Source organism: Antechinus flavipes, chromosome 1 (assembly GCF_016432865.1).
Source record: "Antechinus flavipes isolate AdamAnt ecotype Samford, QLD, Australia chromosome 1, AdamAnt_v2, whole genome shotgun sequence".
Lineage (NCBI taxonomy): Eukaryota > Metazoa > Chordata > Mammalia > Dasyuromorphia > Dasyuridae > Antechinus > Antechinus flavipes.
Window position 1 is genome coordinate 243,366,883 of NC_067398.1, and position 23,364 is coordinate 243,390,246.

Below are 23,364 nucleotides of genomic sequence, written 5' to 3' on the forward strand. Positions count from 1 at the left end.
ATTGAGGGTCCCAGTTTATATAGAATTTTTAGTCTGCCACTGATGACACTCTTCTCCTCACTAGTGGGGCAATGGGGTCAAGGACTGTGGACTGGAGGTTAAAAAAGATTCCTAAAAATCTACCAGAAGAACCTGCACAGTATGAGAGAAGTAGAATTTAAAGCTAGTTTGATGAAGAGTTTCAGCATCCAGTTCTACAATCTAACACTTACTTTTCAGAATCATAATGGGAGATAATCCTAGAAGAATGGACCAGCAGACTCCTCTGGTTACTCACCTTCCAATTCTAAATTTTGTAATTACAACAAAAACAGAATGTCTAAGTTGAACAGGAACTCAAAATATAAGACTCTAAGTTCTTCTTTAGCTTTAGCATTCTATTCTAATAGGAACTAAGTATATTTACATATTTATTGAAACAAACACTTATTAAGAGCACCCTGGCTAAAAGGGGAGTTAATTGTTGTGATGTAGTATGACTGATTAGATCTCAGGAGAATAAGGTGATAGGGAAAGGATAGCAAGATCACTCTCTAAACCAACATCCCAGAGAAGATAGGAGAAAAAAGGATTCAATTCTATCCCCACCCCTTTCTCAGTAAAGAGAAAGGAAAAAGAATCCAGTACTCTCTGATCCACTCTGTATTTCACAGATGTATGAGATGTATTCACTTAGATGTATTAAAAATGGTTTGCAAAATACACAGTGTTAAGAACTGAGGGCTACAAAGGTCAAATGTGTGTGTGTGTGTGTGTGTGTGTGTGTGTGTGTGTGTGTGTAGTTCCTACCCTAGAGTTCAGGTTCTTCAAAAGATTGTGTGCTTCTGTATGTGGAACTCATGGGTTTCTCCTTTTATAAAGGATAACAATGATAGACAGATAGGCAGGCAGATAAGTAGTCTGCTGATAGACTGGAGAGAACTGGTTTTCCCATAGAATAAAGTCCAAACTGTACATGCTGGCTTTCAAAGGAATATTCCCTAAACTCATTCTTGAAGTGCCAGCTAGCCAACTTCACCAACAAGATTTGGTATCTATGATATGTCTTTAAGGTACAAAGAATGACAATGTAGTCAGATGATTAGCAACCACAGAATTATAACAAAGACACTAAGGTGGGGGGAGGAGGGAAATCATGCCTGATATTCTTACTGGGAGTCAAATTGTCTCATAATGCATAATTTAAAGATGGCAATGTGATTATCCACAAGCTAATGAGTCAAGACATTTTCAATTCAATCACCATGTGTTAAACAGCTATCATTTGCAAAGGTACTGAGTTGAGAATGAAAAAATGATAGCAATCCTACCACCAACAAACTTGCAATTTAATAAGGGAGGTTAAATTTTGCTGAACCAGAAGCTTTGATATTTACTAGCACTGTAACCTTAGGCAAATTATTTTCTAAACTTAGTTTCCTGATGTCTTGCTCCTGGACTTTAATGACTATAGAGAAGAAAGTGAGGATGATAACTGAGTACAGATTGAAGCATGCCTTTTTTAAATTAAAAAATAAAACTTTATTTTTCTTGGAATTTTTGCACATTTTCTTTTGGCTAATATGGAAATGTTTTGTGTGACTCACATGTATAACTGATATCATATTATTTGCCTTCTCAAAGGGTAGAGGAAGAGCAAGAGAGGGAGAATTTGGAATTCAAAAAATTGTTAAAGTGTTTTTAAAAAATGTTTAGATGTAATTGGAAAATATTTAACAGAAGTAAGAAGAAAAGCACCAGAAAACTTCTATGAACTGATACAAATAAAGTAACCAGAACCAGGAAAACATACACAATGATTATGACAATGTAAATGGAAGAACAAAAAAAAAAAAAAAAGTAAGAGAGAAAAGAAAAAAAGTTGAATCTTGAGTAATCATAAGAAGAAACTCGTTCCCCCCCCAAAAAAAAGAAAAAATGTATTTTTGTTCTCCTTTTTTTCTTAGAAGTGGGTGGCTATGTATATAGATCCTTGGATATGCTATTAGATTTTATTAATATATTGGTTAGTTTTTTATAAACTGTTTCTTTTGTCTCTCTTTTATTGTTCCTTATTCCAAAAAAAAATCTTTGCTAAGTAAGAAGAGACAGAGATGAATTTAAAAATTAAAGTAATATAAAAACAAAAGATATAAAGAAAAAAATTTTAAAGAAAAGTATTATGAACTGATGCTAAGTGAAATGAGCAGAACCAGGAGATCATTATACACTTCGACAACGATATTGTATGAGGACATATTTTGATGGAAGTGGATTTCTTTGACAAAGAGACCTGAGTTTCAATTGATAAATGACGGACAAAAGCAGCTACACCCAAAGAAAGAACACTGGGAAACGAATGTGAACTATCTGCATTTTTGTTTTTCTTCCCGGGTTATTTATACCTTCTGAATCCAATTCTCCCTATGCAACAAGAGAACTGTTCGGTTCTGCAAACATATATTGTATCTAGCATATACTGCAACATATCCAACATATAAAGGACTGCTTGCCATCTAGGGGAGGGGATGGAGGGAGGGAGGGGGAAAAAAATTGGAACAGAAACGAGTGCAAAAGATAATGTTGTAAAAAAAAAAATTACCCTGGCATGGATTCTGTCAATATAAAGTAATTATTAAATAAAAATTTAAAAAAAAAAGAAAAGTATTATTTTTAGGGAACGATTTTAAGCAAATGAAGGTTTCAAGAGGTATCTGTGTATTTTTGAGAGAGAAACAAAGGAGAGAGAATCAGTGATTCAGTCAACAAATATTTAAGTGTTTAATGCATTAAGCATTTCAGTTACAAATAGAAGCAGAAGACAACACCAGCACTCAAGGATCTTACAGTTTGTAACAGAGGAAGATAAAATTGAATTATGGCAGAGTCAGGGGAGAGCGACAGTGAGAAGGTTAAGAAAGAAGGGGACTTTAGATTAGTGTAATATAATGACTTAAAACAGCTTCCAGGATAAGAAATACATTTAGTCCAAGGGGAAAAAAAAGGACCAGATTGGAACTTAGGTTTGTATATATACTAGGTGGTCTAAGGAAGGAAGACAAAGCCTGCTCTCTCTCCTCTCTTTGTATCCCAGACATTCATTTATCCATTCAATAAATATATATTGAGCTTTTGTTGTGTATTAATTACTATATTAAGTGGGAACAACTAGGTCTCACAGTGGATAGCGCACTAGCCCTGAAGTCAAGAGGACCCTAGTTCCATTGTAGCCTTAGACATTTAACAATTCCTAGCTGTGTGACTCTGGGCAAGTCACTTAACCCCAATTGCCTCAGCAAAAATAAATAAATAAATAAATAAATGTACTAGGCACTGGGGAAACATTTACTTTCTCCAATGAAGGAAAAAAACAAGTCTATTTTTAAATAGACTTTACATAGATTTACAAAGTACTTTGTCCTTATTCTTTTGGTAAAACTAAAAAAAAAAGGTGAATTTTCTTCAAATCATAGTAATATGATAATAATAAATAATAACAAAAAAGGAAAAGAAGTTTAAAAAATTAAGTTCTAGATAACAGGAAGGAAATAATGAGGCAGGCTGGGTTCTCAAACCTGCTCCCTACTAGATAATCTCTTCTTTCAAAAGATCTTCAATCCTCCCTTCTTCATCCTCACTCTCAATTATAATCTGGATATCCAAGTTAACTCTAGCTCCCTTCTGATTTCCTGCAATTTCTCCAGGATCCCTTTCCTCCATCTTTTATTTAATCACTGGCTTAGCATTAGTTAACCCAGTTAAAGTTAAAGTTGAAATTGAAGTTAAAGTCAAGTTGCCACTAAACAAAAGATAAGGAAAGTCCAAGAAAACAGTTGGCCAGAGCTAGGTTATATACTCAGTGTTCCAAAAGATAACCATGAGATTTCCCCTAATTAATCTTAGTCTTTCTCTCTTCTGCTTGCTTTTAAAAAACCTGGCAAAGCAGGTTCCTCTCTTAACTCCCCTCTCCTCCCTCCACCATCAACCTCTTTACCATTGGAAAAAGTAGTATGTGAAATGCATTTACATAAATTATCCTATTTTATCCTCAGAGAATAACTCTCTGGTAAACAAGACATATACTGTTGTCCCCTCCATCCTTCCTTCCTTCTCTCTTTCCTTCCCTTTGTCCTTTCTTTTTTCTTTCCCTTTCCTTCCTTCCTTTCCTCCTTCATTCCCTCCTTCATTACCCCTTTCCTTCTTTCCCTCCTTCCTTCTCTCTTCCTTTTTCCCTTTCCTTCCCTTTTTCTTTCCCTCTTTCCTTCTTCCCTTCTTCCTTACTTCCTTCCTTTCCTCCTTCCTTCTTTCCCTCTTTCCTTCATTCCTTCTTCCTTTCATTCCCTCCTTTGTCTATGAAAATAAACAGGGCCCCAAGACTTTTACTCATTTGTCTAAAATCATATAGCTAGGAGAAAGTAGAACCAAGAACTTTGGGAATTTACAAGGCACTTTAAGTTTACAAAATATTACATAGATGGGATTTCATTGAATCCTAACAACAACCTTATGAACTAGGAGCTATTATCTCTATTTTACATATGAGGAGACTGAGGAAAGCAGAGATTAAATGTCTTACTGAGGGTTTCATAAAATAAGTATCTGAGATGGGATTCAAACTCAGAACTTTCTGAACCCTGGTCCAATGCTGTCAGGCAACTAGGTGGAACAGTGGATAAAGTACTCAGCTTGGAGTCAGGAAGACTTAAATTCAAAACTGACCTCAACTATGCAATACTGGGCAAGTCTGCTTCAATTTCCCTATCTATAAAATGAAGGTAATAACAGCACCTACTTCCCAAGGTGGGTCTGAAGATAAAATGAGATAATATTTGTAAAGCATTTTATAAACTTTAAAGCATTATATAAATGCTAGCTGGCTAATAGTATACCATTGTTGGATAGGACCTACAACAACTGTCAGTCCCCAAAATAGAATGAATACCTTATTACTTATTAAATCCTCTAATAATCACTACTTAGCTTTTTTTTAAGATCAAAAATTTTTCCTATAAACTCCAGTCCTATAGGGAGAGAATTAAGTCTCTTCCCAGTCTAGGGCCAGATCCCTGTCAGAAAGTTGTTTCTTCATATGTAAAATTATGAAGTGGAACATAAATATAATGTTAATTCACATGGGGAATTTATGTAGTACATTATCAATAGACTGTAATCTCTTGGAGGACAGGGATTATTCTGCTTTTGTATTTATGTCCCTAAAACCCTATTATATAATAAGCATTTAATACTTATTGATTTGTTATACAAGAAATTGTTCTTAAATTTTCTCAAAATCTAAGGGAAAAAAATAAATACAGTACTTTGTAAATACTTTTAGTTTTTTTTATTTTTTTAAAAAATCCGTGCTTTATAAAGACATATTTTTCTGCATTTTCAAAAACTCTATTCCTTATATAGCTTACACATATTCTGTGTTGTCACTCTCTTTTCTGTGAAGGACATCCTTGATAGCTTACATAAATGAATGCCGTCATTACTTCTCTACAAAGGAAATAAATTGTCATAGACAATAATTAAGCAATTATGCAAAACAAGATCCATTCGCTATTCGAAAGGAAAAGAGTAATATATTTTGCTATTCTATGTCAATTATAATGAAGAAAAACACTTTTTTCAAGTTGTACATGGAAATTGACACATTAATCATCTTGTATATTCGAATAGTTTCCCAGGGAGATGGTGTGCTCCATCAGCTTTCCTCTCATTGGTTACCAATCTCTATTTCCCAATTCTCTCTTTTGCTGACAGGTAAGAAATGATCTCACTGGTGTCCTGTATGGTGAAGGTATTGAAATTTCAGACACAGCAAGCTTCTCGAATGATCCCTGCAATAGTGTGAAAAAACTTAAGGTATGTGAAGATGTTTTACCCTCCAACTAAAGAGATAATCATGACTTCTATGAATCATATTCTTAATCAGCCAGGTGATTGTGATTAAAATTATATTTTCTTTAATTCCATCACAGAATAAATTATAGATTTATTTATCTAGACCATGCTGCTGATGATGATATTTACATTTGAATAATGTTTTGTGGTACATAAAGTGCTTTAAAATGTATCATTCTATTTGACCCTCATAAGGACACTATAGGCAAATTTTATCATCCTTATGTCATAGATGAAATAAGACCAGAAAAGTAAAGTAATTTGTCCAAGATCACATAGCTAGCAAACAATAGTTCTCAGATCTTCTGATTCCAAATAATAGTATGTCATATTTCCATAATATTTTAAGCTTTGTACAACACTTTCCTAAAAAACATTCATACATGGCAGTGGAATAAATAGTGCTGTCCCCATTTTATAGATAAGGAAACTGAATCTCAAAGAAAGGGGACATGTCCCCCATGCTCCATGACTAGGAAATATTGGAGCTGAGATTCAAACCCAGATATCCTAATTTTAGGTCTGACACCATCATTTTCTGTTATATATAGAAATGCCAATGATTTGTGTGGATTTATTGTGTATCCAGAAACTTTGCTAAAGTTGTTAATTGTTTCTAGTAATTTTTTAGTTGATTTTCTAAGATTCTCTAAGTATGTCATCATATCATCTTCAAAGAATGATAATTTTTTCCTCATTACCTACTCTAATTTCTTCAATTTCTTTTTCTTCTCTTATTGCTAAAGCTAACATTCCTAATACAACATAGAGTAATAATGGTAATAATGAGCAACCTTGTCTCACCCCTGATCTAACTGGAAATGCTTCTAATTTATCCCTATTACATATGATGCATGCTGATGGTTTTAGATAAATACTACTTGTCATTTTAGGGAAAACTCCATTTATTCCTATGATCTCTAATGTTTTTAACACTAGGGTTTTGGATGTTGTCAAATGCTCTTTCTGCATCTATTGAGATATAATCGTATGATTTCTGTTAGTTTGGTTATTGATATAATCAATTATGCTAATAGTTTTCCTGCTATTAAACCAGTCCTGCATATAAATCCTACTTGGTCATAGTGTATCATCCTAGTGATAAATTGCTATAATCTCTTTACTAATGTTTTATTTAAGATTTTTGCATCAATATTCATTAGGGAAATTGGTCTATGATTTTCTTTCCCTGGTTTCATTTTTCGTGGTTTAGGTATCAGCACCATATTTGTGATACCACTATTATCAAATAGAAACAGATCCTGAGGGGTCTTATATTGACCTAAAAAAACAAAATTTTATTATCTGTTGTATTTTTATTTCCTTATTGCATTTGTATTTTTTATTTTGTTAAACATTTCCAATTACATTTTAATCTGATTCTGGACCCAAAAGGGAGTTTCACTGACTATGTATTTGACATTTATGCTCTCCATCACACTTCTCTATTCTGAGTGACCATTCCATTCTATCAATCAATCTACCAATAAACATTTATTAAGTACCTAATGTGTTTCAGACTCTGTGCTAAGTGCTGGGAATACCAAAAAAAAAAAAAAAAAAGGTAAAAGACAGACCCTTCCCTTAAAGGGACTCAACCTAATATGGGAAATAACATGCAAACAAATATATTCTAAGCAAACAGGCATTAGAATTAAGAAGGCTTCCTGTAAAAGTTAAGATTTAAATTGGGATTTAAAGGAAGCCAGGGACATCAGTAGGCAGAGTAAAGGACAAAATGTTTCCCAGGCACTGGGGACAGCCAAAGAGAATGTTCTGACAAGAGAGATGGAGTGTCTTATTCCTCCATGCCAGAAAGTTGATCTCATTAGATGGAAGAGTATATGTTGGGGAGAAGGTGTAAGAAAACTGGAAAGACAGAAATGGGCTAGGTTATTAAGGGCTTTGAATGACAAAAAGAGAATTTTGTATTTGATCCTGGAAGCAATTAGGTGCCTAAAGTTTATTGAATGGAGATGGTTTGGAGAGAGAACACAATACCTGCACTTTGGGGAAATCACTTTAGTGACTGAATGAAGGACCAATTGAGGCAGACAGATCCACTAGTAAACTAAAGCAATAATAAAGACATGAGATAATGAGGTCTTGCTCTAGAGGAGTAACAGTGTCAAGAGGAGAAAAGAGATCATACAGAAGTGTTGCAAATGTGAGATCAACAGACCTTGGCAACAACTTGGAAATGAAGTCCAGGATGACTCTAGGTTGTGAGCCTGAAGGACCTGGAAGATGGAGTTATCCTCTACAGTAATGGGAAAGGGAGAGAGAAGGAGGAAAAGAGAGACAGGAAATGGGTTTAGGGGGAAAAAATGAGTTCTGTTTTAGATATATTGAGTTTTAATGTCTATCAGACATCCAATTCAGGATGTCTGAAAGGCAGTTGGAGATGGGAAATTGTAGGTTATCAGAGTTTGGATCAGGAGAGGCAGATCTGAGCATCATCAGCATAGAGATGGTAATTAAATCCATGGATTATGAAATCACCAAGGGAAGTAGCATAAAAGAAGAAAAGAAGGTCTTTTTGTTGTTGTTGTTGTTGTTGTTGTTTTTACAAAATCATAAAGGTATATAAATTTCTTTTGTGCCACAAAAATTTTATTTCTTATGCCCTATGGAGGGCATATGGGACTCCTCTTCATTCAAGTATCTAATCTTTCTATTCAGCCCTAAATGACAGCCCTACACATCCCTGAAAAAAAAATCTGACTTTAGGGAAAGATCTAAGAAGTTACTTGTACCTAAATATATAGGGTGTCCCAAAAGTCTTAGTGCAGTTTTAATCTTTAATAGATTGTGACTTCCCTGAAGATGATATGATCCTGGACTGGAATATAAATGGAACATAGGGGACAGACAAGACAGATATTTCAACAGGCCTCATTAACTGATTAGATGTGGGGATAAGAGAAAAGGACCTTAGACTGAACATGGAGGTAGGGCTGGAGGTAAAAAAGTAAAAGATGTCAAAAATGATTCCCAAATTTCCAAGCCCAATTGACTTACAGTAGTTCCAATATTATTAATAATAATACCTAGCATTTCTATATAGTTCTCTGAGTGTTTTGCAAATATTATCTCATTTGATTCTCATAATAAACTTGGGACATAGGTCTTATTAGGTTCTTTTTCAGTTTCATGATCAGCAAACTGTTGTATCCAACATTTGGATCATTTCTGATCCAATAACTCAGATTGGTCCTTTTACATCTCTCACCATCCACCTATTCCTCTTACTTAGAAATTAGCAATTTCTCTTTGGGCTTCCCTCTCTCCCTCCCCACTTCACATTGGTTTTTCTATATCTTTTCTTCCTCAGTTATACCTTATGCAAATCAACTGTAGATCTTGGCAATAATATAATCATACACACACACACACACACACACACACACACACACACACATTTCTTCCCCTTCTACTCAGCCCCCATCCCTATCTCCAATGTCCATTCAATTGACTCAGAGACTCCATAATAAGTGCTGCTGAATGAGGGCCTTTAGGCCTGGAGAACAACTTTGCAAAGCACATGGTGGGGGTGGGGAGGTGCAGGGAGAGAGGAAGTTAGGGACAGTTATGCTAACACCATCTCCCTACTGCATGCTCCCTACATGCTTGCTCCATGATTGGTTCTTTAAAGAGCTTCCTGCACCACTGGGGCCTGAGCAGACATCTGGGAGATTTAATTTTTAAAGAGTCTCAGTGTGAAATAGAGCCCAGACCCTTTAAACTCCCCTCCATTTCATACTGAGGCTTGTAAAACTTTAAATGCCTCAGAGCCAGATCCAAGGTATGCTGCTGCTTCCTATGAACCTATTTAAAGGATCCATTCCCAAGTAGGAGGAAAAGGTTTTTTTTTTTTTTCAGATCTTAGGCCTGGCACTGAGGAAGATTCAAGGGTAAATAAAGCTCAGACCCCATCCTCAAGAATTATCTACAATATAGTATGAAGGGCAAGACCTGCCTCTAATTCTCCAGGAGACTCTAAAATAGATATTCTCTGGGTTTCAGTTTCTCAATCTGATAAATTCTGAGTTTCTTTCTATCTCTAATAGTTAGCATTTATATAATATTTTAGAATTTGCAAAGTACTTTACAAAAGTTATTTTTATCCTAACAATCTTAGAGACAGGTACTATCATTATTTCCATTTTATAGATGTGAAAACTGAGGCAGAAAGAGCTGATGTGATTTGCCCAGAGTCACAGAACTAGCAAATACATATATTTTATGGAGCAGGATTTGAACTCAGGCGATCTTGAAAGAGATAATCAATATAAATTTGATAGTCCTTGGTTTTACTTGGATATTATGGTTGAAAGAGAAGTAAAAAGTGATTCTGAGGTTTTTAGAAGGGGAGAATAGCAGTTTAGTTTCAGACATGTAAAGCTTGATGTTGTAATGGGACACATAGGTGAAGATATCTACTATGCAGTTGAAAATATAGAACCTAAAGTTGGTATTATTGCCATCCCCATTTTACTGATTAGAAAACTAAAGCACAGAGAAATTATAAACACATTACCCTGAGAGATAAGATGCACAATAAATATAGGGTAGTGTTGGGATTTTTCCAAAGGCTAATTCATAAACAGCAGGACCATAATGGGTTTCCAAGGAAAACAAGGGCTATGGTAAGTCTCCAATCTTGGAATCTAATATTTAAGGGAGATAAATGTGGTCTTCCACAATATGTCCTAAAGTACTATTGTCACAGGGAGAATGAAGGCTGGGATGGACAGATTATGATTATCTTTTCTTATAAACATTTCATAAGCATTTTAAGGTTTACAAAGCACATACCTCATCACAGTCCTGCAAGTTTTAAGTAATAATATCTGCAATATACAGATAAGGAAATGGAAGTTCAAAGAAATAAAGTAATTTGTCCACAGCCAAATACCAAGAAAGTGCGAGGATTATGAGTAAAACTCAGGTCTTCAATGTTATTCAATAAACATTTATTAAGAGCAAACTATGCTCCTGGCCCTGTCCTAGGTGCTGGAAATCCAAAACTGAAAAAATGCATCCTTCAATGGGCTTAGTAATGGAGGAAACCACAAGTGCACTGATAAGTAAATAAAGAAGTAATTGGGGGATGGGACAGAGAAATCAGGAAAGGAAATGAAGAAGATAGGGTGTTCTATAGTGTAAAGGACAGACTGGGTAAAAGCATAGACATGGAAAGGGATGGGAACAAGCATTTATTAAGCATCTGCTATGTGCCTGATGCTGTTATCACAGTTGATCTTCCCAACAGCCATAGGAAGTGGATGCTATCATTTTCCCCATTTTACAATAAAGGTTAAGAAATAACATAGCTAAGAAGTGTCTGAAACCAGATTTGAACTCGGCCCAGAGCTCTATCCATTGTGCCACCTCAATGGGAGATGGAAATAGTGAATAAGCCACATGAGTGGAATGTAGAGCACAGAAGAGAGAGCACTAGGGACTGGACTTCTGATTTCATTAGATCTGAGAATCCCTGGGTGAGGAAACAGCTGCTACCAGCCCAGGTCAGCACCTTTTTTCCAATTAATAGGCCTAGAAAGTTCCCTAGAGCAAAGGTACCAATCCAGGGCCCCACTTGCAGCCCATAACACTCCATTCCCAAATGCTGCTGAACCAGATTAAAATGCAATTGGGAAATGCTGAATAAAAGAAATTAAAACACAGTAAAAATAGATAATATCACATTTTTAAAAATTAAGTTAATATGCAGCTGGCAGGGATTCTTTTTTTTTTTTAAATTTTATTTTATTTAATAATAACTTTGTATTGACAGAATCCATGCCAGGGTAATTTTTTACAACATTATCCCTTACTCGCTTATGTTTCATTTTTTCCCCTCCCTCCCTCCTCCCCCCCCCCCCCCCCCGGCAGGAATTCTTATGTTCACATTAATAGTTTCGTTTCTATTTGAGCTTGACACCACTGGCCTGGAACATGGAGGGAATGTGACTGACCAGAGTCCCATAGTCAGAATGTCTCAGAGGCAGAGCTTGAACCCAGATTTTCTGTTTTCAAGATCATCTCTCTACCTACTACACCCCACTGAGGATGAGGACTGTGAAATCATTGTAGAAAGACAGATTCAGAACTTATTGAAAGAGCTTTAAATACCAGCAAAGTGTCTATATTTTATATTAGAAGAAAGACACAATCAGGTGGGCTCCTTGAGCAAAGGAATATCTGACTGATTGGCCACCTGACTAACCAACTGATTACATGACTGATTGATTGACTAACTGACTCTCTGACTACTTGACTACCTGGCTGTCTACATGCCTGAATAACTGATTATCTGATTGACTGACTACTTAACTGATTAACTCACAATATGACTAACTATCTGCCTATCTAATTGATTACAAGACTGACCAACTGACTGACTACCTGATTGTCTGACTGCTTTAGAAATCATTTGGCAGCCAGATGATAGGGTAAAGCTAGAAAATGACTCCTCAATCCAGTCTTTGCTCCACTATGTCATGCTGCTTTCCAGCTGTTATTCTTATTTTAGTCATAGTAGGCATTTGGGTGACATTGTAAGGCATTTGCCTTCAAAATTTGCAAGACCTACTTTTATTCTCTATCCATGTGGCCTTTATTCTGAATTCTCACCTGCACATTTTGAATGTCATATCTGGCCTGTGTACTTGTTATTTAGAAATGTAAATAGACCTTGAATCCCTTGCCAGACTGTGGGATTACCATGAATTACCATGAATTGTTATTTCTTAATCCTCATTGGGTTGGGTTTTTTTATTTTTCATTTAATTTTCTCAAGAGTTAGATGAAAGGAGAGACACATGCTTTGGATAACAACTCATCAAGAAAGTCAAAAGTGAAGCAACTTAGAAACTTTAACCAATCTTTTGTCTTTACTATTTTGAAATTTCAATTTGTAGATGCATCAGTTGGTATGCAATTGTGTGTCCTGTATAGACATATGTGTGCAAACCTATAGATAAAACACATATGTGCACACATATATACATCCATTAAAGGCACCTGAAGTGCCTGATTGCGTGGAGCTTTGAGCCTGGAATCAGAAAGACAAGTCAAATTTGGCCTCAGATACTTACTATCTGTGTGACTCTGGGCAAATCATTTAACACACACACACACACACACACACACACACACACACACACACAAAAGCTGAAGAATAAAATGGCAAACCATGTAACCTCTCTCTTAACTTTTCAAATTCCTCAACTGTAAAACACTTGAAACAATGCCTGACTAAGTCTTCCAAGGGGCAGAGGTAAGAAGGAAGAGCATTTAGGAGGGACAGCCCATGTAAAAGAACCTCTCATTCTTTAGGCAATAGTCAACTCAACTCAACAAATACTGATGGGAATTCAGGTCCTCTTGACTCTAGGGCCGGTGCTCTATCCCTTACTACTTAGCTGTCCAACAAATATTAGTGTGACTACAGCATATAAAGATATGTGATAAGAATACAGGAAAATTTCTGTCCTCAGGAAGCTTACATTCTACTAGTGAAACAGAGCACCTACACAGGCAGTAAATGCAAAGTACTTTGCAAAGGACAGGCACTAATATATGGAAACAGGTTGGAATAGGAGAGATTTGTTATTGTGATTGTTGTTGTTCAGTCATGTCCAACTGGCTCCATTTTCTTGGCAAAGATATTAGAGTGGTGTTCCTTTTCCTTCTCCAACCCATTTTACAGATGAAGAAACAATAGCAAATAAGATTCAATGACTTGTCCAGGGTCACACAGCAAATAAATGACTGAGGCTGGATTTGAATTCAAGATTTAATCTTGACTCTAGGTCTGGCGTTGTATACACTTTGTGACCTACCTGTACCAAAGAGAGGTTTAATTATATTATAAACTACTTGAGATCAAAGTCTTCCTTCATTTTTCTGTCTTTTCCAACTGCTCACTAGTTTTCTTAGTATTACAGACATATGATAGAATATCATAGAATTTCTTTAATTAAATTAAAGTGAATTCCCTAACAAGAAAAATAGTGAATCACTAATAATTAGAGAATCGTAGATTTAAAGTTGAGAGGGATTTTAGATGAGGAAAATAAAATCCAGAGAGATCAAGTGACTTGCATAAGATCCCACAGCCTAAATGTCTGAAATTTTCCTATTTCCACAACTGGCACTCCATATACTACTCCATCTTGCCGCCAAATGAAACAAAATTTTCCATATAACTTAGCTATTGGGGTAAATGAAATAATAACCAAAACAAAAATGCCCAATCATTCACTGACTCAGTTCAATGTTTTTAGTTATCAGTCAACCTATAGATAATGTGTTAAAAATATAAAGATCTAGATTATAGGCAGTTAGATAGTGCAGTGGATAGAGCATCGGGCCTGGAATTAGGAGGACCTGAGTTACAATCTGGCCTCAGACACTTAACACTTATGAGCTGTGTGGGCCTAAGCAAGTTACTTTACTCCAACTGTCTCAACAAAAAAAAAAAAAAAAAAAGACCTACATTAGAACAGCATTTCCCAAAATGTGTTCTACAGACCCTTGGTATTCTATGTAGTGTCTTCTGAGAATATTTAAACACCAGCAATATTTTTTTCTAAAATAATCCAGATTAAATTATGTACTTAAATAATTAAAGATTTTTCCTCCATCACTGTAGATACCCGTTCTACTAATGTGAATCACAGTACCTCTATGCCTTAATAAATGATCTTCACAAGATTTTGATGAGAAAGCCTTTGCAGTTTGGTAGGATCTGCAAGATTTTTAATATATTAAAATAGCCAGTTACATCACTACTGGGTCTATATCCCAAAGAGATCATAAAAAGGAAAGTGCACCCATGTACAAAAATGTTTATAGCAGCTCTTTTTCTGGTGGCAGAGAACTGGAAATCTAGGGGATTCCCATCAATTGGGGAATGGCCAAACAAGTTGTGGTATATGAAAGTAATGGAACACTATTATACTATAAGAAATGAAGAGCAGGCAGATTTCAGAAAAAGCTGGGAAGACTTACATGGATTGCCACTGAGTGAAGAGAGCAGAACAAGGAGAACACTATATATAGTAACAACAATGATGTGCAATGCTCAGCTTTGATAGAATAAGCTCTTATCAATACAGTGATCTAAGATAATTCCAAAAGATTCATCATGGAAAATGCTATCCACATCCAGAAAAAGAACTATGCAAATCTGAGAGTATTGTTTTTACCTTTTTTTCTTTTTTTTTTCCTTTGATTCAGATTCCTTTTTTTTTTTTTTGACAACATGACTAATGTCGAAATATGTTTAATATGATTATACATGTATATAACTTATATCAAATTATTTGTCATCTTGGGGATGAGAAGGAGAGGGGGAAATTGGAAATTAAAATCTTATAAAAGTAGATGTTGAAAACTATCTTTACATGTAATTGGTGGGAGGGAATACTATTAATTGAAAAAGATACAATGTCACTTCCAGAAGGCACCAGAGTAATATTTTTGGAGAGAGTAAAACTATATATGAAATGTCATAACTCAGACTGTGCAACCAGAGCTTTGTACTGAAATTTAGAGCATTTACAACCTTTCATAAGATAGAAATACAAAGCTTAGCACCTAATAAGCAAGAATGATTAATTCAAACAGGAAGCACCCTTTCCTGGCTGCACACCAAGTTAATTTCTCCCTGGCCTACCTTCATAATACCCCCCCCTCTCATCTCAGAAGCCATCATGTGGAGATCCATAAGTGCCTGTTACCAAACACACTTCCTACAACTTGCTATGGCTATAAAAATTGCCGATTCTGCTCAGTCTATGTATCAAAAAAAATTTACAAAATGTCACACTGTGAAAGGGCAAGAAAATAAGTTGAAGTTTCTTCTATTTCGCTCTAAAATGTTTCTACCCTTTTTTATCTGAAAGCAATTCCATGCTCCCCAAGTGCCTGGACTAGAATTAATGAATTTTGTCAATAGATCCTGAGCCCCAAAAGATTACATGGACAAATCAATTTGGGAATTGCTATGAGTATTAAGTTTTCTAAGCTAATAGGGCTATTTACAATAGTTCAGTAAGAATCATTATTGACAGCAAAGAAGATCTAAAAGGAACGAAAAACTTAATGGGGCATTACTGAAATCACGATGATACAGTACTGCATAAGATATGATATATGGTAATGAAAAATGGAAATGGCTTGAAATATTTTACAGCATTACAGTCGTGGAGATAACAAAGAAACGCCTCTCTGGGTTCTCCATTAAGATTTTAAAAAATCATTTTAGAGTCATTTTCTTCCCAGTTTGCACTACCCAAAGATGATTTTGAAATTTTAGTTCCTTTTTATATTATTAAATTATTTGAACATGTAAAATGAGTTTCCACTTAGCACTTTCCAACTATGAAGGAATATAAAATATATCTTTAAAAGAAGGTTTTTAAAACGAACTCTTCCTAATGCATGAGATAACTTTGGTTCCTATTCAGACGTTCCAAGAGATTTTTTGGAATGATGGATTCCAGTGCTGGCTGGGAGGGTAGTATAGGAGACAAAATATTGGATCGGAAGTTAGAAGGCTTCAAACACAAACTAGCTGTGTGTCCTTAGACAACGTACTTCATTCTGATTCTCAAATTCTATAATTGTAAAATGAGGCTATTAACTGTCTGCCTGACTATCCCATAGGATTGTTGGGAGGATAAAGTATACTAATATACATGAAAACGTACAGCACTCTTTTTCTGTTTCAACTATGACCATAGAAGTGCCCATTTTATTTAGAGTTTCTGAAATTCAGAATATTTTTTTAAAATTTTAAACAACGAAAATGTGCATGAAAATAATTGAAAATTAAGCACTATATAAATGCATGATATTGTTAAGGAATTAGGAACTAATAAGGAACTCAAAATGAGCAAAGGAGAGTGGAATATGCACAAATAGAGAGAGAAAGAAGGAGGAAGGACGGAGACATAGAGAAACTGGTAAAGGAATACATCTAATTGAACAAGGATAAAGGCACAGGAAGAGAAGGTGCTTAAAGCACACTTACTTTGTCCTAATTATGCTTCAATTGGGAAGTTGATACAATAGAAAACATTGGAAGGGGTCAGAAACAAAAGCTGTTAGAAATAGAAAGAAATATGACAAGGAGAAAGAAAACAAATGAAAAGTGACATATCCATCTATAGGAATAGAAAAGAGAGAAAAGGGGAAGGAAGAGTTATGGAAGGGAGTGAAGGAATACATAAGCCTATCTTTGTTTACTACAAGCCACTAATTAACTCCAAAAGTTGAATACAGTATTATTTATACATTCATCATTAAAATAAATGGAGGAAGAAAGAAAAAGGAAAAAATAAAAGAATTTCTTCAGAAAGTGGGGTCAGGAAAGATGCCCAAGAAAAAATTAAGCTGTTTCATCTAGGACTAAGAGATAAAAAATCTATTATTATGAAATAGGTTGTAGCATTCAAACCCGCCAAGAAAAGGGCCAAAAGAATCTGGGATGAGCCAAGATAGATGTTCTCAGTTCACCTGACCTTTTACAATTGGGAAGAATGTTTGCAGGGACCCTGGTTTTGTACATGTTTAATATAAAGATTTGATATTCATGTGGTTATAATGACAGTCCCCACTCTCTTTCACATATGTGTCCTTTTGTCCACAGAGTAATGACGTTCGGATAATTCTTGGCCAGTTTGATCAGAATATGGCAGCAAAAGTATTCTGTTGCGTAAGTAATCATTTAATTTGTATGCTTGAGGAAATTGACAAAACTTTGATTTGTAAACTGAAGGACATGAGAAGGGCTCTGTCCTGGGATCTGTATGACAATCAAACTGACAGAAAACTTGGATTACTCAGGAAGCAAAAGCATTAGTACCAAGGAAACATTATTAGCGTATTTTATTAGATATTTAAATTTCCTAAAAGTAATAAAACCAAGTGTCAGATTATTGTAATCATGGGGATCCATTTCTGGATTAATCAGTCCCAACTGTTAAATGATGCTTAATTAGTATGAATTTGCATTCCACCCCCTAATACTAAGCTTGAGTCATCATGATTTTCCTCAGTCGATGGAAACCAAGTATTCATCACCATCTTCTTTAAGAATAATCTTTTAAGTACTACATGTTTTCATTAGACCACTCCCATTCTCACCTCCTATTTATCCATGATTTTTTAAAAAGTCAAACTTCTTTAATTTGACTTTCTACTACCCTATACATGATTAAAAATGCAATAGATATTAAAGCTACTTTTATTGACTCAATTTATTTTTTAATTCTTTAATCATTTTTGCTATTCTCTTCTAGTATTTCCTCATTCTTCATATCTACATTAATCTAGAACGAGGTAGATAATCAAACTCTCACAAAAGCCTGAAAAAGGCAGAACAGACTAAAATAAGACTAGAGTTCATTGGGGAATTGACTTGGGGAAATGGCTGTAGGGAAAGCAGGGAAAGGGAAGAAAATATCTCATCATCATAATTCTACAAAACTTACTCAGAAATAAAGTTATCACCTTATTGCATAAAATAAGAGTGAAGCCTTCTGAACTTAAATCTCATATGAAGTAAGAGACTTTTTACAATTCTCTGTGAATGAAAGGGAAAATGAGTTCACAGTACTTTCTAGTGAAAAGTGTTCACTATGGTACAAGTTTTCTTTGTTAAGGCGCTAGTATGTAAGCTCAGTTTTCTTCAGAATTTTTATCAGATAAGAACTTCCATGACATAATCAAAGCTACATGGCTCACAAAAAATAGAACAGAAATTTTTGGCAGGAAAATTGCTAACCTGAGCAAGAAAATGTTATAAGGAATAGGGAAAGATAACTAGAAACCATAAGGGACAATAGGTGTGATATAGAGAGGAGAAATGTAAGATTGTAAGTGAAGGGGCAGCTAGATGGTGCAGTAGATAGAGTACTGGCCCTAAAGTCATGAGGATCTGAGTTCAAATTTGGCCCCAGACACTTAACACTTACTAGCTGTATGACCCTGAAAAACAAACAAATAAAAGATTATAAATGAAAAGGAACCCACCATAATAGGGAATGGAATTTGAAAGGGATGGGAGAAAATTAGGGATTTAGATTAAATATCAATGTTCCTGCAAAAGTATTCATTTTCAAGGGAAATGGATCTAATAGAATACAAGGAAGAGCAATAGTATGCTTTGAAAAGGAACAAATGAAAATCCAAAAACTTGAAGGTAAATTCACAGTAGAGAACATTTGAGTGTGGAGAAAAAAGAAAAGAAATATAAGTCATGTTATTTTAGATATAAACAATTGATAACCCAACAAAATAGAAGATACTTTTTTAAAACCTGCAATGACAAACAGGTACAGAAGCATATTAGATGACCTTGATAAAGGCTTGCTTGCTAAATGTGCATTTAACATAAATCTGGAAAAGACACCTTTTATGTTATATAACAGCATTATTTTTTTTAATCTTGAAATTAAAATGATTAACTAAACCTATAAGATGAACTTAACAAGGATAAAAACTAGTTTTTTTTTTCTTTTGACTCAAAAATTAACTGTATATACACAGAATGAGAATTCATTTAACAGTAAAAAGCTAGTGTGTGTTTAACTGACCAAAAATATAACAAAAATGGGAACTAGGGTGTGAATACTAAAAAAAAAGCTAATGAAATATTAAGCTGCATTATTTGAAGTGTAACATTGAGTAGAAGAGTGATAAGATATTGATCAAACACTATTTTGAAATTTGTGTTCTGTCCTAAGCACCATATTTCAAAAGCAACGTTTCTTCTCATCCTTAAATAGTTCCCTATAACAAAGTAGTCAAGAGTCCACAGGGCACAATATTCCCAAACTAGTCCAAAGCAGATTAAAATACAATTGGAAAAAAGGTAACAAAATAAATGAAAATTCAATAGAACATAAATAATGTTTCTATGTGGTTTTCAAAGTTAAAATGTAATCCACAGGGGTCCTTTTGTATGGTTCTATCTGAGTTTGCCCTGTTTCAATGAAATCACGGGTCTGGTCCCAATCTCTGTCCCTATTCTTCCCAAAGCTATGCTGTTTCAATGTAAAATGTAATATATTGCAAGTCCTTAAAGTAAATCTCATCCCCTCAAACTCTGACATCTCAAAAATTTTTCTGATCATCAGAGCGTTGAGGTAGTGTTGAGACATGTGACTCCAAAGCCCCAAGTCTGTTCCATAGAATTGGGTATAGGAAATAAGGAAGACAGGTCAGAATAACCCTGACATCAATCCAATAAATCTATGAACACATGCTATCTTCTAACTAAGGACTTAAAGAAAAAGTGGCATTTGTTAAGTTAGCTGATGACATTCAATTTATTTTCCTGGTAAAAAATATTGTTATTTAGGAAGGATTTTTAACCTATTTCCCAATAAGACATGGAACTAGATGACTATTTAGATCTCTTTTGAAAGTCTATGATTCTAGGTCAGCTAGGTGGTGCAGTGGATAGAGCACAAGCCCTGGAGGACCAGAGCTCAAATGCGACCTTAGATACTTAACACTTCCTATCTGTGTGACCTTGAACAAGTCACTAAATCCTAATTGCCTCAGCAAAAGAAAAAGAAAGTCTATGATTCCAATATCTCACCTTAAACAAAAATATAGAATTCTTGCTTTTTCAGGATGGTTGCAGTGTCATTTCAGCAATTTAAGAGCTAAATGTTATCTTTTAATAAATTGTCCTTGACAACTACATAAGTATGTTAACCTGGGAATGAACATTATTACCACAATTTTAAAAGAACAAATCAATTGGTTTATATTTATTAAATCAACTGAATTTCATTAATTAATAAACTCCAGCAGTGAGGGGAAAAAAAAAAAAACACTTTACAACCAGATTCTAAAACTTTGTATAAGTTTTGTAAAAATATGGTTTTTAAATGTTACTTTCTGGATCCTTAAAATTTTTATAACTTAGCTGTGCCACAAATAAATTTTAGATAAATCTCTATGTTTCTCAGTTGCTAAAGGAGGATTTAATACAAATCTTGAGAACACAGACCCTGGCTTCAAAGGGCAAAGAACTAAAGTTGAAAGGGAAAGAGTTTTCTTTCTTCTTGAAGAAAATAGAAGGGAAAAAAATCCTCCTTTCTGATCGCTGAAAAAAAAAAGAGAGAGGTCACAGTGCCAACACAGAGATCAATAATACCACAAAGTTTCGGCAGTTTTTACATTTTAAAGAGCACTTTCAGTATTTCATTCGAGTCTCACAATAGCTTTGTAAAGTGAGACAGAGCAAGTATTACTATTCCCATTTTATAAATAAGGAAAATCTGGTTCAGAGAAGATCAGTGTCACCCGGGGTGACAGAGCTAAAAAAAAAAGTGGGGGGACAGAATTGCAAATAATATCGATATCTCCTTAATCTTGAACAAGCATTTTTTTATTCTACTTTTCTGGATTCTGTTAGAAAAAAATCTTTAAAAAGAAAACTGTGAAATCGTATAAAGAATAAATTCAAAATCAAGCTCTTGAAAAGGGCCCTCACAGAAATGGTTCCCTAAATTGCAGCACTTACAGACCACTTGTGGTTGGGAGATTGTGACAGAAGGAAGCCATTGGCAAATGAGAAAACCTACTGCTAAGTGTTTTTGTCACTAGAGTCATCTAAAGCCTAAAAGACCAATGTATACATTGTAGAAAGATTTAATGCTAAGATAAAAGAGTCAGGATGAGTTTATGGAAACCATCAACTCAAGCTAGAACATAAAACTCAGATTAGATAAGTATGTTATTATATTACTAAAAAATTTATTTTTAAAGGTATATCTATTTCTTTAGCTTTTGCTTTCATTGTATATTGTTTTATATATGTTTAATAATATTGGTTAATGTTTATGTCTAGGAAGGTTTAGTAAAAAGTAATATTATAGGTTAATTAAGTGAAAAATGTTAATTTCTCTTTCAGTTAACCTTGACTCTGTAATAGAAATTATCCATTTCTACCTCATATTGCTATTTCTTGTTTGTTCATAAATTATTCACCTATCCAATATATTGCATCTTCTTCTAACTTACTTGTGATATCTCCTTTTACATCTAGTCATATCTCCATTTTACCTCATCTTAATAAATGGTATAAAATAGTGATCTATGCCCAATTTCTGTTAGAGTGCTTTCCAGCTTTCTCAACAATTTTATAAAATAATAATAAATTCTTATCCTCAAAACTTAAATCTTAACACTTCTCAAACACAAGATTACTATAGTCATTTGCTGCTATAAATTGTCTATGTTATTGAAAGGAAACTGTTTCAAGCAAAGTAATAATTTCTGATAGTTACATAATGCTCTGAGTTTTGCAAAATGTTTTACCTACCTCATATTATTCAATATTCATAATACCAAATCATTGGACCACTGAGGGAACATGTTGCCTAAAGATTCAAGTGTTCAAGAGACTGAAAGACAATCAGCCAGAGGTGGAACAGAGGAGATTGGACAAAAGATTGGACCATTGAGGCCTAAGGTTCCTTCTAATTCTGAAGTTTTATTGCTTCTTCTCTTTAAAATCACCAAATTCAGTTTGGTCTCAATTTCTCAAGCATCAGCCTTTTGCTCTTAATATATAGATACCGGCTGCTACTTCCTTATTCAGTTTTCTTTCCAAGTCAGAGATGTCTTATTCCTTTCCATTCCCCACTAGTATCTTCCTAGGTATTCTGAGACCACAAGAATGTAGTGAAATCCTCTTGCTTCCCAAGACAGTAAAAGCCTATCCATTTAAATTTCCCAAATACAATGCTAAGGAATTCTCATTTTCTCCCAGGAATTTTCTTTCTTTCCCAGAGTTGAAGGGAATAGCCATACCCTACACATCTAAGGTACTATGACTATAGCAATGGTTCTGGAATCAAGAAAACTAGAGTTCAAATATGACTTCAGGAAATGTATTAGCCATGTAACCCAAGACAAGTCATTTAAAATCTGACTGACTTAGTTTTCTTAACTGTAAAATGGGAATAATAACTTCCCATTTCCCAGGGATTGTTGTGAGAATAAAAAAAAAAAAAATGTTGTAGAGAAAAATTTGTGAGGAAAAAAAAAAAAGATATTTGTAAAGTTTCTGGCACACACTAGGCCCTTAATAAATGCTTGTGTTTTTTCTTCTTTCCTTGGTCTAATAGCCGATTTTACTCACAGTATTCAGTGGATTTACAAATTAGCCTAGCAGATATCCTTAGAATTATCAAGATACAAGTAGGAATTTTAAAGTAATGAGACAAACTTCTAACAAACTAGAAAAGTTAAGAGGACTCAATTCATCACCCTGTGATTATTTTCCAGGTAACTTTTGAAGCCAGTGTTCTCTTCCTTAGATCAGAGGGCAGTGAGACTGTTCTTTTGATCTAAACCTTCTGGTGATGCTGGTCTCCTTTTCTCCATGCTTGCTAATAGCGAACATCACTTGTGGCCTCAATACTTTGTTTTTATTCAGGT

At 34.6% G+C, this 23,364-nt stretch overlaps 1 protein-coding gene across 1 annotated transcript in view; it reads left to right on the plus strand.

Annotated features, from left to right (window-relative positions):
• The window catches only part of GABBR2 (gamma-aminobutyric acid type B receptor subunit 2), a 780,032-nt gene that overhangs the window by 467,588 nt on the left and 289,080 nt on the right, over positions 1–23,364 (plus strand). Inside the window, exons 4-5 of the mRNA XM_051998595.1 lie at positions 5,746–5,847; positions 17,552–17,617. Coding sequence (XP_051854555.1) covers positions 5,746–5,847; positions 17,552–17,617 — 168 coding nt within the window. The remainder of the gene's footprint in view (positions 1–5,745; positions 5,848–17,551; positions 17,618–23,364) is intronic.